This window comes from Montipora foliosa, chromosome 1 (genome assembly GCF_036669935.1).
Source record: "Montipora foliosa isolate CH-2021 chromosome 1, ASM3666993v2, whole genome shotgun sequence".
Lineage (NCBI taxonomy): Eukaryota > Metazoa > Cnidaria > Anthozoa > Scleractinia > Acroporidae > Montipora > Montipora foliosa.
This window is the reverse complement of record NC_090869.1, coordinates 22659804-22672303: the sequence shown is the minus strand read 5'-3', so window position 1 is coordinate 22672303 and position 12500 is coordinate 22659804. Positions and strand designations below refer to the sequence as shown.

At 41.3% G+C, this 12500-nt stretch overlaps 1 protein-coding gene across 1 annotated transcript in view; it reads left to right on the top strand.

The window, feature by feature from the left end:
• Nucleotides 1–12500, top strand: part of LOC137993587 (protein fantom-like) — a 71276-nt gene that overhangs the window by 51303 nt on the left and 7473 nt on the right. Inside the window, exons 35-37 of the mRNA XM_068839533.1 lie at nucleotides 10161–10257; nucleotides 10799–11052; nucleotides 12141–12333. Coding sequence (XP_068695634.1) covers nucleotides 10161–10257; nucleotides 10799–11052; nucleotides 12141–12333 — 544 coding nt within the window. The remainder of the gene's footprint in view (nucleotides 1–10160; nucleotides 10258–10798; nucleotides 11053–12140; nucleotides 12334–12500) is intronic.

Genomic DNA, 12500 nt, shown 5'->3' with positions numbered 1-12500 from the left:
CACCATGCTTTTCCCGTAGACAAGAAACTTTTCTCCACGCTTCTCTCTTAACAAAAGAACACTATTACATACGCCTATCCTCTGATTTGTTTGTATGTCTTTTCCACCAGCTGAACCGCGCACCGGTGGCTGTCAGTTGGCATGACAACATCGGGATGTCCATGCGGGAGGTTGCGGGTTCGAACCTCGGCCGGATCAACACTTAGGATCTTACAATAGCTGAGGAGAAAGTGCTGCCATGTAATTTCATCTGCAACTGACAGTTAGACTTTCAAGTCATCTCGAATAAGGATTATAAACCGTAGGCCTTGTCTCACAAATGTCATAAGTTCCCTGTGGGACGTTAAAGACCCACACACTATTTGAGAAGAGTAGGGGATGGAGTCCCCGGTATTGTGGCTGCCCTGTTCTCTCCAGCAGAAGTGGCCGGCTTGGCGTTGATGTCTCTAAAAAGGATTGTGGTTTATGAGGCCACCTAAGCAGAAACAGCCATAAGTCAAAAAGAGACTTTGCCGTGTGCTGGCACATGTAAGGGGCCCTAATGCTCATAGACTAAGAGCTTCTATTGGGCTTTCCCCGGCTTCACATTATTATCGTCACTTTTGAGAACCTCTTGATGTAAACCTCCTCTATTTAGGTAGAATTAAGCAATAGAGGACGTTTTCCGTGTTTTCATAGCCAATCAAAACTCGTTCGATGTCATAGCCGTGTTCCATACTCTCATCTAACACACCTATTGACCAATGAGAGTGCGCGTACTATCCTAATTATTTTATAATAGACGACAGCAAATAAATACTGTAAGTCAATAAATGTTAAAACTTCAAACCTTTGTTTTGTTGTTTGGGATCTTTTTCTCATTGAATATCTGGATCATTTCGTTAGTTTCAGGCGATCAATTTCAAATTATTATGAATTTAACTCGTATGAAGACATTCGCGATTTGTGAGTTTCTCTATGGTTTTTTAATTAAATGTATACATTTTCTTTTATTTCAGACCTGTATTTAATTTTACTTCCCAGTATATCGTGAGAGTTGACGACTTCTTTCTTCATTACTTGCAAAAGGTGAGTTTTCAGTATTAGGGCGTTAACTTCGCCACAAACTGATTTTTTGTGGAGTTTTTTAATAGTTATTGTCCAACCTCCAGAACCTTTTTGCGCTTTCATACAACCTCCCTGCGCGAAAACACTTTTGTTGCGAACAGTTCTTTCAAATTTTGAAGTGACTGAATGACTGGGCCTTAATAATATAGGCGAAAAGTCAAATTTGGTTGGTCATCAAATATCAGTCTTTCGGAAGGGAAGAATGAATCCTTGTATTTAAGACTTTTGACTCATGAAAGTGTTTTGTATTTCCTCTCCCTGAATATTTCAGTGCTGTTTTTTTTTTCAATGACAGGAATCCTCGTTAGTAGAGATTCATCGCGCCTTTGGTACTGATTACAAGACAGTGGCAGCTTGTCAGCTGAGATTTCGAGACTTGCTCGAAAAGCCTCACGGGAGGGTGCACAGCACTGCCAAGCTCATAGGTGGGTGCCAAACGCTTTATGCAGATCGAATAGTTAGGAAAATACGAGCGATCTTGGTGAGTAGCTGTTTTTAATTTATGCCCACCAGTAAATAATTTCTCTTTGTTTCTCATTTTATGCGCTGTAAAAGGCACTGTACCTTACGCGGATCGTTTTTCAATCCGCAACCGTGTATGCGTATAGAGTTCTGTGGAAATGTGTAAAGCCTTAAAAGTGCTGTGTCCGTTACATTTTCTTTTTTGTGGTCTAAGGTGATTCCCTTGTTTTGCACTGTGCGCCTCATACTGCGCATAACATTTGCGACTTCGAAGATGACGGCGTTTCTCGCCGGTCATCTGAAGAAAAACAACGAAGGCCGCTTTTCTGTTGAACAATTTTAATGCGCAATCATGATAACTATTCTTGGTTAAGGCCCCAGTCCTTTCGCGGCAAGTGATCATTTTGAAACCGAAAGTGCCCCTTTGCCGTCCATTTGTCGTCGTGTTGCAAAGAAACGAGCACGGTGACCCCCTCTTCTTAATGGTTTTATTTACTCGTAATAGGTGCACGGAATTAAGACATTTTTTTTTGGAGAAAAAAAGTTGGATTGTAGAAGTTGTAGTATATACACTCTACATATAACTGCATTTGGAAACAGACCCCGAGTGCAGGGTGATGATTACGTTACATTTCTTTGCAAGATTGCGCTATTTGAAATCACTTTACTAAAAGATTATAGCCCGGACAAACAAGGAGACTCAAGTGTTCAGTAATATTCAGGAAATGGGCTATTTCATCACGCTCTTTCCATTTCTGGCATCTATTTTATACCACGACCATGTTTTTATGATTGACAAGTCACATGACAAGGTCTTACAAAGTGCCTATTACTGCTTTGCGCTAAGCACAGTTGACTCTTAAATGAAGTTCAAAATTATTATAATTAGGATCGCGTCGCTTCTGAAAAATAGCCCACACGAGACAATGTAACTCCTCGGTGCTTGATTTAGTTGTTTCGTTTTCAGTTCTTTTCCTTTTTTTTCTAATGAAAACGAGTTTCGCAGAACGTTTAGTGCAGTTTCTAGCGTGAAGAGTTCATTTTGGCTTAAGGAGATCTCGAAATAATTGGAATGTGTGTTTTATGTGTTCTTAGTTTTTCCGTAGCAAGTGGGTAACTGAAAATCAGTAATCTTCTCAAGGAAATATAAAAACCAGTTAGGTCTGGATTGTTTAATATTGTAAGGTGCAGACTCTTTTACGACCTTTATTTAAATTGGTATTTAGGCACTAGCCCTGAATGTCAAGGAGCGGAGTTTGCAACTCTGGAGTACTGGGTTCGACTAAGAGTTCCCATGGATCAAGCAATCAGGTTATACAGGGTGAGGAGATTTCTTGTTATCAAACGCTTAAGAAACAAGTAAGTCGAAATTTTAATTGCGAGTGTCATGCAATAATTTATTTTTGTTTCAAAGATTTCCTATGATTGTATTTCAGGAGCGAACTAAGGCGCTAGGTTACATGAACTCTGGCGCATACAAGGCCCTTGAGGATGCCGGTCACGTTCCGGAGAAACCACCCTCTGACGTCAATGAACTAGAAGTACATGTGATCAGATGCAGCGGCGTCATGCCTAGGAGACGAGGTACTTGTAGTTATACAAAAATTTGGTTTTATCAACGGAGTTGATAATGTAAATTGGCCACCGTACAGAGATTCTAAAAGCGTGCTCACGATGCAAAACTTGTCTTTTCATTGTTAACACTAGCAAGATATCGGGACCTAAGCGAGCTGTTAAGATCACTGATCGTTTCACATGTACCTCCGCAAATGTCATTTATTGCATAACCTGTACGTTATGCAATAAATTATACATTGGCGAGACAGGTAGACGACTAGGTAGTTTATATAGTAGAGTAGGAGCTACGCTATTGGTGGTAACATGGCAAACGTGAAAAATAGGAATATATTAGTTAAATGAAAAGCGTTCGTTAATACCATGAGGATTAAGGGTGCCGATTTGGAAGATGAATTTTTGTTCCAGATTCTTGCGGCTTTCCGTCGTACCTAGATGTAGGGAAAGGCCGCAGATAGCCATGTGTTTTTTGGAGTGGTTAGGGAGATCAAAATGACGAGCGACTGGCTTAGCTGCATCTTTGTCATTCTTCCCAATATCGCGAAGGTGTTCGCGGAATCGGTCACACGTAACCCATAATTCCTCGATTCGCTCTGACGAAGGGCTAACGCTCGAAACGTCAGCTTTTAGAATCTCTGTATGGTGGCCAATTTACATCATCAACTCCGTTGATAAAACCAAATTTTTGTATACTACTTCCCCACCGACGCAGCACCACAGTTTCTTTAGAAACTACCCTCTTCTTACATGTAGTTATGTTAGTTGTTCACGGTAGTGTATACCCCCTCTAGCGCTGTCTTGTCCCCCTTCTTTTTCCAGTAGTTACTTTTGGCACATTTTTTTTTATTTTTGGTAAAGGCATTCGTTACCGTAAACATATGCATAACAGGATAAACAGACTGGTCATTTGCGGATTGCTGTTTGCTTATGTTTCCAAAAGGGTTTTGTGCGAAACCGTGACCATTTCAAATGAGTTTGATTAGCACTAAAATACATATTAACCCATTTTGATTTAAATTGTTTCGTATGAATACTCGTTTTGAAAAGGAGATAAACAGCAACTCGGAAATGGGTTTATATGGGCGCATACTTCAAAATAGTAGACTGGGTTCTAGTCGTTAAAAGCCAAGATAACTTTACCTGCTTCACAAATCCTTATCCAGTGAACAGAACAGTTCCATGGAAAGGTCTCTGCATTACCTGATGCAAAATTATCGGCATCTTATGTATCTAACCATGCGAGCACAGGAGTAGGAAGGCATTTCTTTCTGTACAGTAGGATCAAATTCCATTTTGTTCACCATTTGTAGGGATACAGCCCAGTCCTTACGCGGTTTATCGTTTCTTCGACTTTGCTGATCACGACACAGACATCGTTCAGAACACCAACACACCTCAGTTTAATGACGTCAAGACATTTCCTGTTCCTATGACAACTGAGCTTGACACCTACTTAAGAGCAGCGGTAAGGAACTTAATTCCTTTCAACTGTAATTTTTTTGAAATATACTTAAACCTATTTACCGCGTGTTAGTGCTTGGCATTGCTTGGTGTATTTGGCACCTTCTTCATAACGAGGTGAAAGATCTTCAAAAATTCCCTTTTATTTTTCAAGTTTCGATCCATTTCTATCCTTTCAATGCGAAGCAACAGATAGCAGTAATATTAAATGTCAGGACAGTTATATACTCTTAAGGTGAATGGAGTGAATTGGAACGTTTGCTTTTTCTATGATAAAAATACACTGTTGGCATTCTACAAAAAAACATATACTGCTATCCATTTCTATCCTTGCAACCCGAAACAACAAAAGACAGTACATGGTCTCGATGAAGTAACAGTGCATTTTTTTCTGAGTGTCCTCTAATTAGAAATTATCAGTGCAACTAATGATAGTAGCGATGCTGTAATGCACCTGTGAAAACGATGCTTTTCTATTCTTGGCAACGAGCGAAGGTAACTAAAAAAAGCCAAATCTCAAATGCAGCAATCAAACCTACGACCTCGATAACACCAGTGTCGCCTTCTCAACCATTGAGCCACAGAGTGTCTCCAGTGACAATACTCCCTTAGAATTTTTTTTTTTTTTTTTTTTTTTTTTTTTTTTTGCCGTTTCCCCCTCACCTATTATCAAACAACTAGAATAAGAAATCATTTAGCAATTTCTCAAATACTTCCAATACTTTAATTATTTGTCTTTTGGTTACTCTAAAAGTGGTTAGCCCCTCAATGTGTGCCGACCAAATTTTCTCTTTTCATTTTACGCCACGCACTCTATGACCTAACAGCGGCAACGATGTGCGCCAACGGTTTCCTTCCTTCCTTTTGTTTCCATTCTAATTGTTCATGTTCTCAGGCGCTGGAAATTTTTGTGTTTGACGATGCTGACCCCGAACCTGCGGCTTACCTTGGACTCGCTAAAGTTCCGCTTATAACTCTGGCCAATGACAAACCTATTAAGGGTACATTTGAAATGAGGAAGGTTAGTACATCTTTAAGTACACGATTTACGTAGCAACTGGCATAGATTCACAATTTTTACTTCAATTGTACAAGGCCGTGATAACTTAATCCAGTAGATAGGTTACTTACCCCAAGTACCACATATGCGATGAGTTGTGATGACTTCGTACATTTCTGGATATTATGGTTGAGAAGATTGTGGGCGTCTTCATATGTGCTCATATGTGCGAGTGAATCCTGCTATAACTGAGACGCTTCGATCTTTTCCGAGTTTCTATGAAAGATTGAAGCGACACTACTGCGTAGTAGTGCTTGTTAAAACGGAATTCTTTTTTATATTTCGAAAGTGTGGAATAATCAACGTCAAGAGAAAATAAAGGGAGAAGAGATACCATCCCCCATACATGCTCTTTTCCATAGGTAATATGTCTCAAGGTATTTTTAGATCGACTCCCACGCTGTACAGATCCCAAGGGGATTAGGCAACAGCAAATCATATGGTCGGAATTTGTTCCGCGTGGATAGCCCACGCTCAGAAAACACATTCCCATCGTAGGATTGGCTGCTGCCTAATCCCCTTGGGGTCTGTACAGCGTGGGAAAAGAGCATGTGTGGGGTTGTCCTCTCTTCCCCCTTCATCTGACCAAATAAATTTAATTCTCCGTCCTTTGAGCAAGTGGGATTTTAGAAACTGTTAGGCTTAAAGTCTAATAACCGTTTTTGGGTCGTAAATGGGTTCGTTGAAATTAAAGCACTGATTACGTTTGAGAAAAAATGCTTACAATCGTTCTTTTTGGCGTTAGCCATGTAAGGTTTGCAATTTATTCAAGATTTCCCACTGCTATCCTTCTGTTTGTGCCTTATGGGTGAAGTGCATCAATTACGTAATAAGATTACTTATACTTTACACTGAAGTGATTCTCTTTGTCAAAAATCATCAGGCCTCCGGAGATGTCAATGGGACGATTGATGTTGATTTGCAGTGGAGATACACCTACCTACCAGCCAGTGCCAAGCCACGCACGGTGCCTCAGGTTTGTATATCTTGGACATTCATTAAGTCTAAATTTTTACGACCACTTTTATTTGAAAGAGCGTGTGCGTTTGTTACTTTTGCATCGTTTCCCTCCATGATTGGGTTGAAAATCTGGCATCCATTAGGTATAGTTGAACCTATTACATGCAAATGGGGCTGAGCGCTAGCCTGCAGAACAGGCGTGATTTTTTGCATAAACAGAGGCGAAAGCGAGGCGAACGCGAGGCGAGCGCGAAGCGCGAGTGGCGCGCGAGGGGAGGAGCGATTTTAGCGCTCCTCCCCTCGCGCGCCACTCGCACTTCGCGCTCGCCTCGCGTTCGCCTCGCTTTCGCCTCTGTTTACGCAAAAAAATCACGCCTGTTCTGCAGGCTAGCTGAGCGCCGGCTGCACAAACATACATACTTACAGAGGCTCGAAAGGGTTTCAATACTTAGAAGACTCTGTTTAGATGGAATAACGCTACAACACTGTATCACGTAACAGCAATGTTATGGTACCATATGAAACATCGATTATTTCCAAACAAGATGTGATCATTATTGTGATCTAATAAGTTACCTTGGTAACGGCAAAGCCCAGCAAAAACACCCTATATTTTGGATTTAGTTGCAGATATCTGAAAAACGAACTCGGTGACCTCCCTTTTGTATCGCTGAAAAGTGATTAGAAGGCCACGATGGAACTTTCGGGAAAGTTAAAAAAAATTCTGTCAAGAGGATTCAGAGCTACGTATAAAAAGCACAACAATAAAGTGGCTCTGAATCAACTGGACAGAATTTTTTTAAACTTTGCAGGAAGTTTCATCATGTCCTTCTAATTACTTCTCAGAAATAAAAAAAATGGGGGTCACCGAGTTCGTTTTTGAGATATAAACAACTACATGTAAAGACAAAATAAAGGGTGTTTTTACAGGGCTTACCCGTTGCCACGGTGACATATTACGTCACAATAATGACTGTAGCTTGTTCAGCAATAATTCGTGTTTCATTTGATACCACAATATAGCGAATACATGATACAACGTTGTGGTTCCGATCCTTCCAATAAGAGCATCACTTGGAGGCGTTGAAACCGGTTCGAGCCTCCTAAATTGACCACTGCTCATGGGGGCTTTTCAGGGCGATTGAACACAATCACGACAGAACAGAACATTCAACAAGAACAGTAAAGAATCCCAACTGGCCGGAGGCAAGCTAGTTGGGTATTTACAAGTGCACCTGAGAAGTTGAACCCGGGACTACCAGGAACAAAGTCAACCAGTCGCCAGAACGTGTCTTGAATCCGGGATCCCCGGATCTCAAGGCAAGTGCCCTAACAATTGGACTACATTGCCTCCGTTTTGGCTGTGCGTTATGCGTGGCTCATTTCGTCTTGCAATTTGCCAATGTCAATACTCTTAGCGGCTGCGGATTTGCTCTCAACAATTATTAAAGTTAGTTCTTAAGCATTGCTCTTTAATAATCTTTAAATGAAGCTAAATTAAGGTGGGCAGACCCGAGGGGTCATGGTGCAGCGACATGTTGCAGCGACAAAAGGTGTTTAGTATACACTGAGGCGACGTGCATTAGGGTCGTGTAGTGGGGAAATGTAGCAGGGACAAAATCACAACATTTGCGCACGCATGAAAATGTTGCGGGTACATGTTTCAGGGATATGTTGCAACGAAATGTTCCCTCGTGTGAACTGATACTTTTATAACTGTGCAACACCAATTTGGGGGTTATTTTGTCCCCGCGACGTGTCCCATGAAGTTCAACGTGCTGAACAGCAGTTATAAAATTTGATACTATAGTCATAGATTAAAGTAGATTATACAAATGAAACTAGGCAAAGTAGTAAGATAAGCATCAAAATAGGTGAACAAATCATATATCCAGTGTTCCGGTTTCCAGAGAGTCATGAAAGTTCCTGATGATAAGGAGTTGCCGTTCAGCTCTGATAGTGAACCAGAGTCCAAACCGATCCCACAGGAGAGAGAAAAACCATCCTCGCCTTTGGGGTGGTCTACACCCAAACGTGATCAGCCAGAAGAGAAGGTGCCCAGGAGAGTCGAACCAACTGAACTGGCCCAGATAAGGCGAAAAACAGGGGACGTAATAGAGAGGAGCAAGCCCGGACAAGAGGAGACTGAAAAGTAATCCTTTAAAATTTCCTTCTCCGTAAACAAGTTCGCGTTCTATTTGGTTATGAGTCTTGGCCGGCGTTTTCAATTTTTTTGTTTTGTTTTATCTTGCGGCAAACATTGTTACAGAAAATAGAAAGCTCATTAATAGCGAGGAAACCAAGAGAAACCTAATGGGCTTTTGGATAATCGGTGAATTCGAATGGGGTTTTTCTTTTTATGACGGGTCTTTTTTTTTTTTTAAATCAGAAAAAAAGAAGAGGAAAAAGTGCTAAAAAAATCTTGGGTGATCATTTGAAAGCGCAAATAATTAGTTAGTCATGTTCATCTACAGTTTTGTATGATGCTGTATATTTGGAGTCAAAAGAGAATATGAGATTACAAGGGCTCCCTGTATATCTTGTTATATGTAGTACGTCTTTGTAGATTGAGAGTCCATTGATATGACAATGCCTTAGCCATGCTGGTATTCAAGACAAGACAATGACCAGGGCACCATATAACAAGATCCCCAAGTTCTGTGTAGGGTATTTTCTTTTTCGTGAAAAATTTGATGCTCTTTGCTTGTATTGATCGTTGATTCTTCAGACTGAAGCCAGTTGAGTCATTGGCAATAGGCAAGTCTGGAGAGGCGAAAGTCGAAAGACCCAAGCCTGCAGTGCGCACGCGTAAGATTGTCCATGAAAAACCCGTGGAAGAAATGTCTGTTGATGAAATGATTGAAGCTGTGGACGTGCAGGAGCCAGAGATCAAGAAGAGATCCGTTAGAGAAATTGTGGAGTCCTCGGAGGATGAACCGGTAAGGTGAAAGCTAGGGGTACTCGTATCTCGTGGTCTATCGGGATCACCTCTTTCCACCTCAACTGGCTCATGTTACCCCACGATTGAACAGACTGACGTATCAGTTGAAACTGAGAGTTGTCGTTACAAGACTTACACGTTGACTTACACAGGGTAGTCGGCAATTAAAGCCAGCATGCCCAAATTTAAGTAGCCTGTGAAAACTACGGGGCTTAGTTACCATGCTGTTATAATTAATTTTGTCCCAAACTAACAAACGGGTTTCCCTTTGAAAAAGTTGATCACGTAAGTAAATTCAAACCACCCTTTTTGTCAATCCAACAACACGAAAAATAAGCGCCAAGACAACAACCAACGTAAAATGATTTATCCCAATAGAGAGCTACTTAATTTGTCGTAACGGTGTAGTCGTAGTGATGATCGTGATCAACATGAATAAAAGAGTACACTGTTCGTAACGTAAATCCTATTACAATGAAGCTATGAAGGGCGTGACATCATTGAAAAGAATGGAAACGACTTTGATAATCTCAAAGGTATAGATTTTATGAAGCGAGACAGCACTGTCTTTTGCGCTTTTTAATGTTATCGCAGAATGACGAGGATCTAGTTGCTGAAGAAATGAGGCGCACAACTGAAGCCGCAGCTGTTAGTGAAGATACCATGTTTGAGGAACCAGCGTCGAATGAAGGCTAGCATATTTTAAATTTCTTTTTACTGCTTTATCCGTCAGTTGAGAACGATAGAAAAGAAAGACGACGAATGTAGGATTGAGGTTCAGGCATTTTCGTATTTCAAGTAAGAGCCACCTTTAGATTGGAGTAACAGACTGACCACCACTGCTGCCCTGAGTATGGTTACGAATATCACATTCCGATGACTCCATACTTGTACTCAGTGCGGAAAACCGCTACTAGTAGTTCGCGGTAGTTTCAGACACCTTCTCGATTTTTGCGCGTAAAGATTACTTCCTCGGGTCCTAATTTTAAAAAACCCACTCCTAACACTCTCGAAGACGGCCTGGGCTGTGATTATTGAAGTAAGGCTTCTAAAATTGTCGAGAAGTGCTCCTGCGCGAGTCTGAATTACGGAAAGTCAATTAAAATTAGCTGTCTGTGAAGTCTCTGGAACATTTATGGTGGTTACAGGCTGTGAAATCCCAGTCTATCAGGTGTTCTTTACCTTCACATTTCTTAATTCAAAGCGGTTGAAAATGGTTTTGTTTGTTTTAGACTTCGACTCCACACTTGAGGATGAAGTAGACATCCCGCTACCAACTGCAGAATCCAAGGAAGAGCTTGATGAGGTGGATGAAGAAATAGATGAAGTGGAGGAAGAGTTGGGTGAGGATGAAGACGAGGAGGAGCAAAGTGACGACAAAGAAGATCAGAAAGGAGACGAAAGAGCAGAAAGTGGAGCAGAAACCAGTGAGAGCGAACAAGTTGTAGTGACACCGAGTCCATCCCGGTCAAAATCTGCCTTAAAGGTAAACGAATATGGGACTGGGTGCGAACAGTAAAACGATTGTATTCGATTAAAAACTAAATTAAAGTGCAGCACCTTCCTCCAGGAACCCCTTTCTCGAAAGCCGCGAAACTTTTTGGGTGTCACCATTCCCTCTGTATCTTATCTTATCAATTTTCAGTTATTTTGCTTTTAGTCGTCTTAAAAACACACTAAAAGACCAGCTTTTTGAAGTAGGCGGATGACAGTGAGTTTCACAATTGCTTTTCGGGCCCGAAAAGTTATCGGGACTTGTTCGAGAAATGGGTCCCAGGGTCCCGTTTCTCGAAAGTCCCGAAAAGCCATTTGTGTACCTCCCAACCGCTATTTCAGGCCGATTTTTAAACATGTTTTCAAGGCAACAAAAAGCAAACTGACTGTGAGGTTTGACGACTTAAATCTTCTGCGTTCTTGAGGTCCAAAGGGAATTGTGACACCCGAAAATGGCCCGTAACGTTTCGGGACGTTCGAGAAACGGGCCCTAGGACTCAAATAAGATTATGAGTGTGGGGCACAAGTGGAGGTCTGAGTACAGAGAACCCCTTTACTGAATCTCAGTCAACATCAATAGAACTCTTTGTGAATGTAGTGTGTGGCTTCTTTAACTTCCCGAAAAGTTAACAAATAATGGTTGCGTGACTGGTCCTACGGTTTATAGCCTTATCCGAGAAAGCTTACAACTCTAAACGTTTGGACACGAAATTACGACCTCAGAACCTTTCCCTCAGTTAGTTTAAGATCCGGAGTGTTCTTCTCAACTGGGTTTAAACCGACTACCTCTCACGTGCAATGCCTTACCAACTTGGTGCCAACCCTGCGTAACGGATGAACTCTTCAAGTGACTTAATAATTATGCAGATGGGGGGCAGGGCTTTCTCATGCCTTACAAAGCGCTAGTAAATTGGAGATGTCCAAAAGTTACAGGAAATATGTATCTGAGTTTGAAGAAGCCTTTTTTTTTTTTACAATGCAGTCGCACACTTGTTTCGAACATTAGCATTTTATCACCACGCTTTTCTGCACATATTCAATCAACAAACACTGATTCCCCTTTGTGTTTTGTTTCCGTAGCGTGCTTCTACCGTGGTGGTTCAGGTCACAAGCCTGACTCTATTTTCTGAAGCGCCGTTCCTGAATGATCCAAGTGTTCAAAACCTGTTTATAGCTTACAGATTTCTGGACTGCGAACCTGCCGACTTGGAAACGCCCATTTCCCTGCCAAAGCCTGCTCCGGATAGATCGATATCTTTTAACTTTAAGAAAGGCAAGATTTGTTTTGTCGGTTTTTAAACCTATAATTGTGTATTGTCCGTCATCAAGGGTAGAAGATTTTCCGAGATAGTATCTACGCTCCTCCTAGTGCTTTCCTTCAAAGATAATTATGGTGATAACCTCGTGGTGAGGGAATGTCATAAAACCCAAAGAAAATGC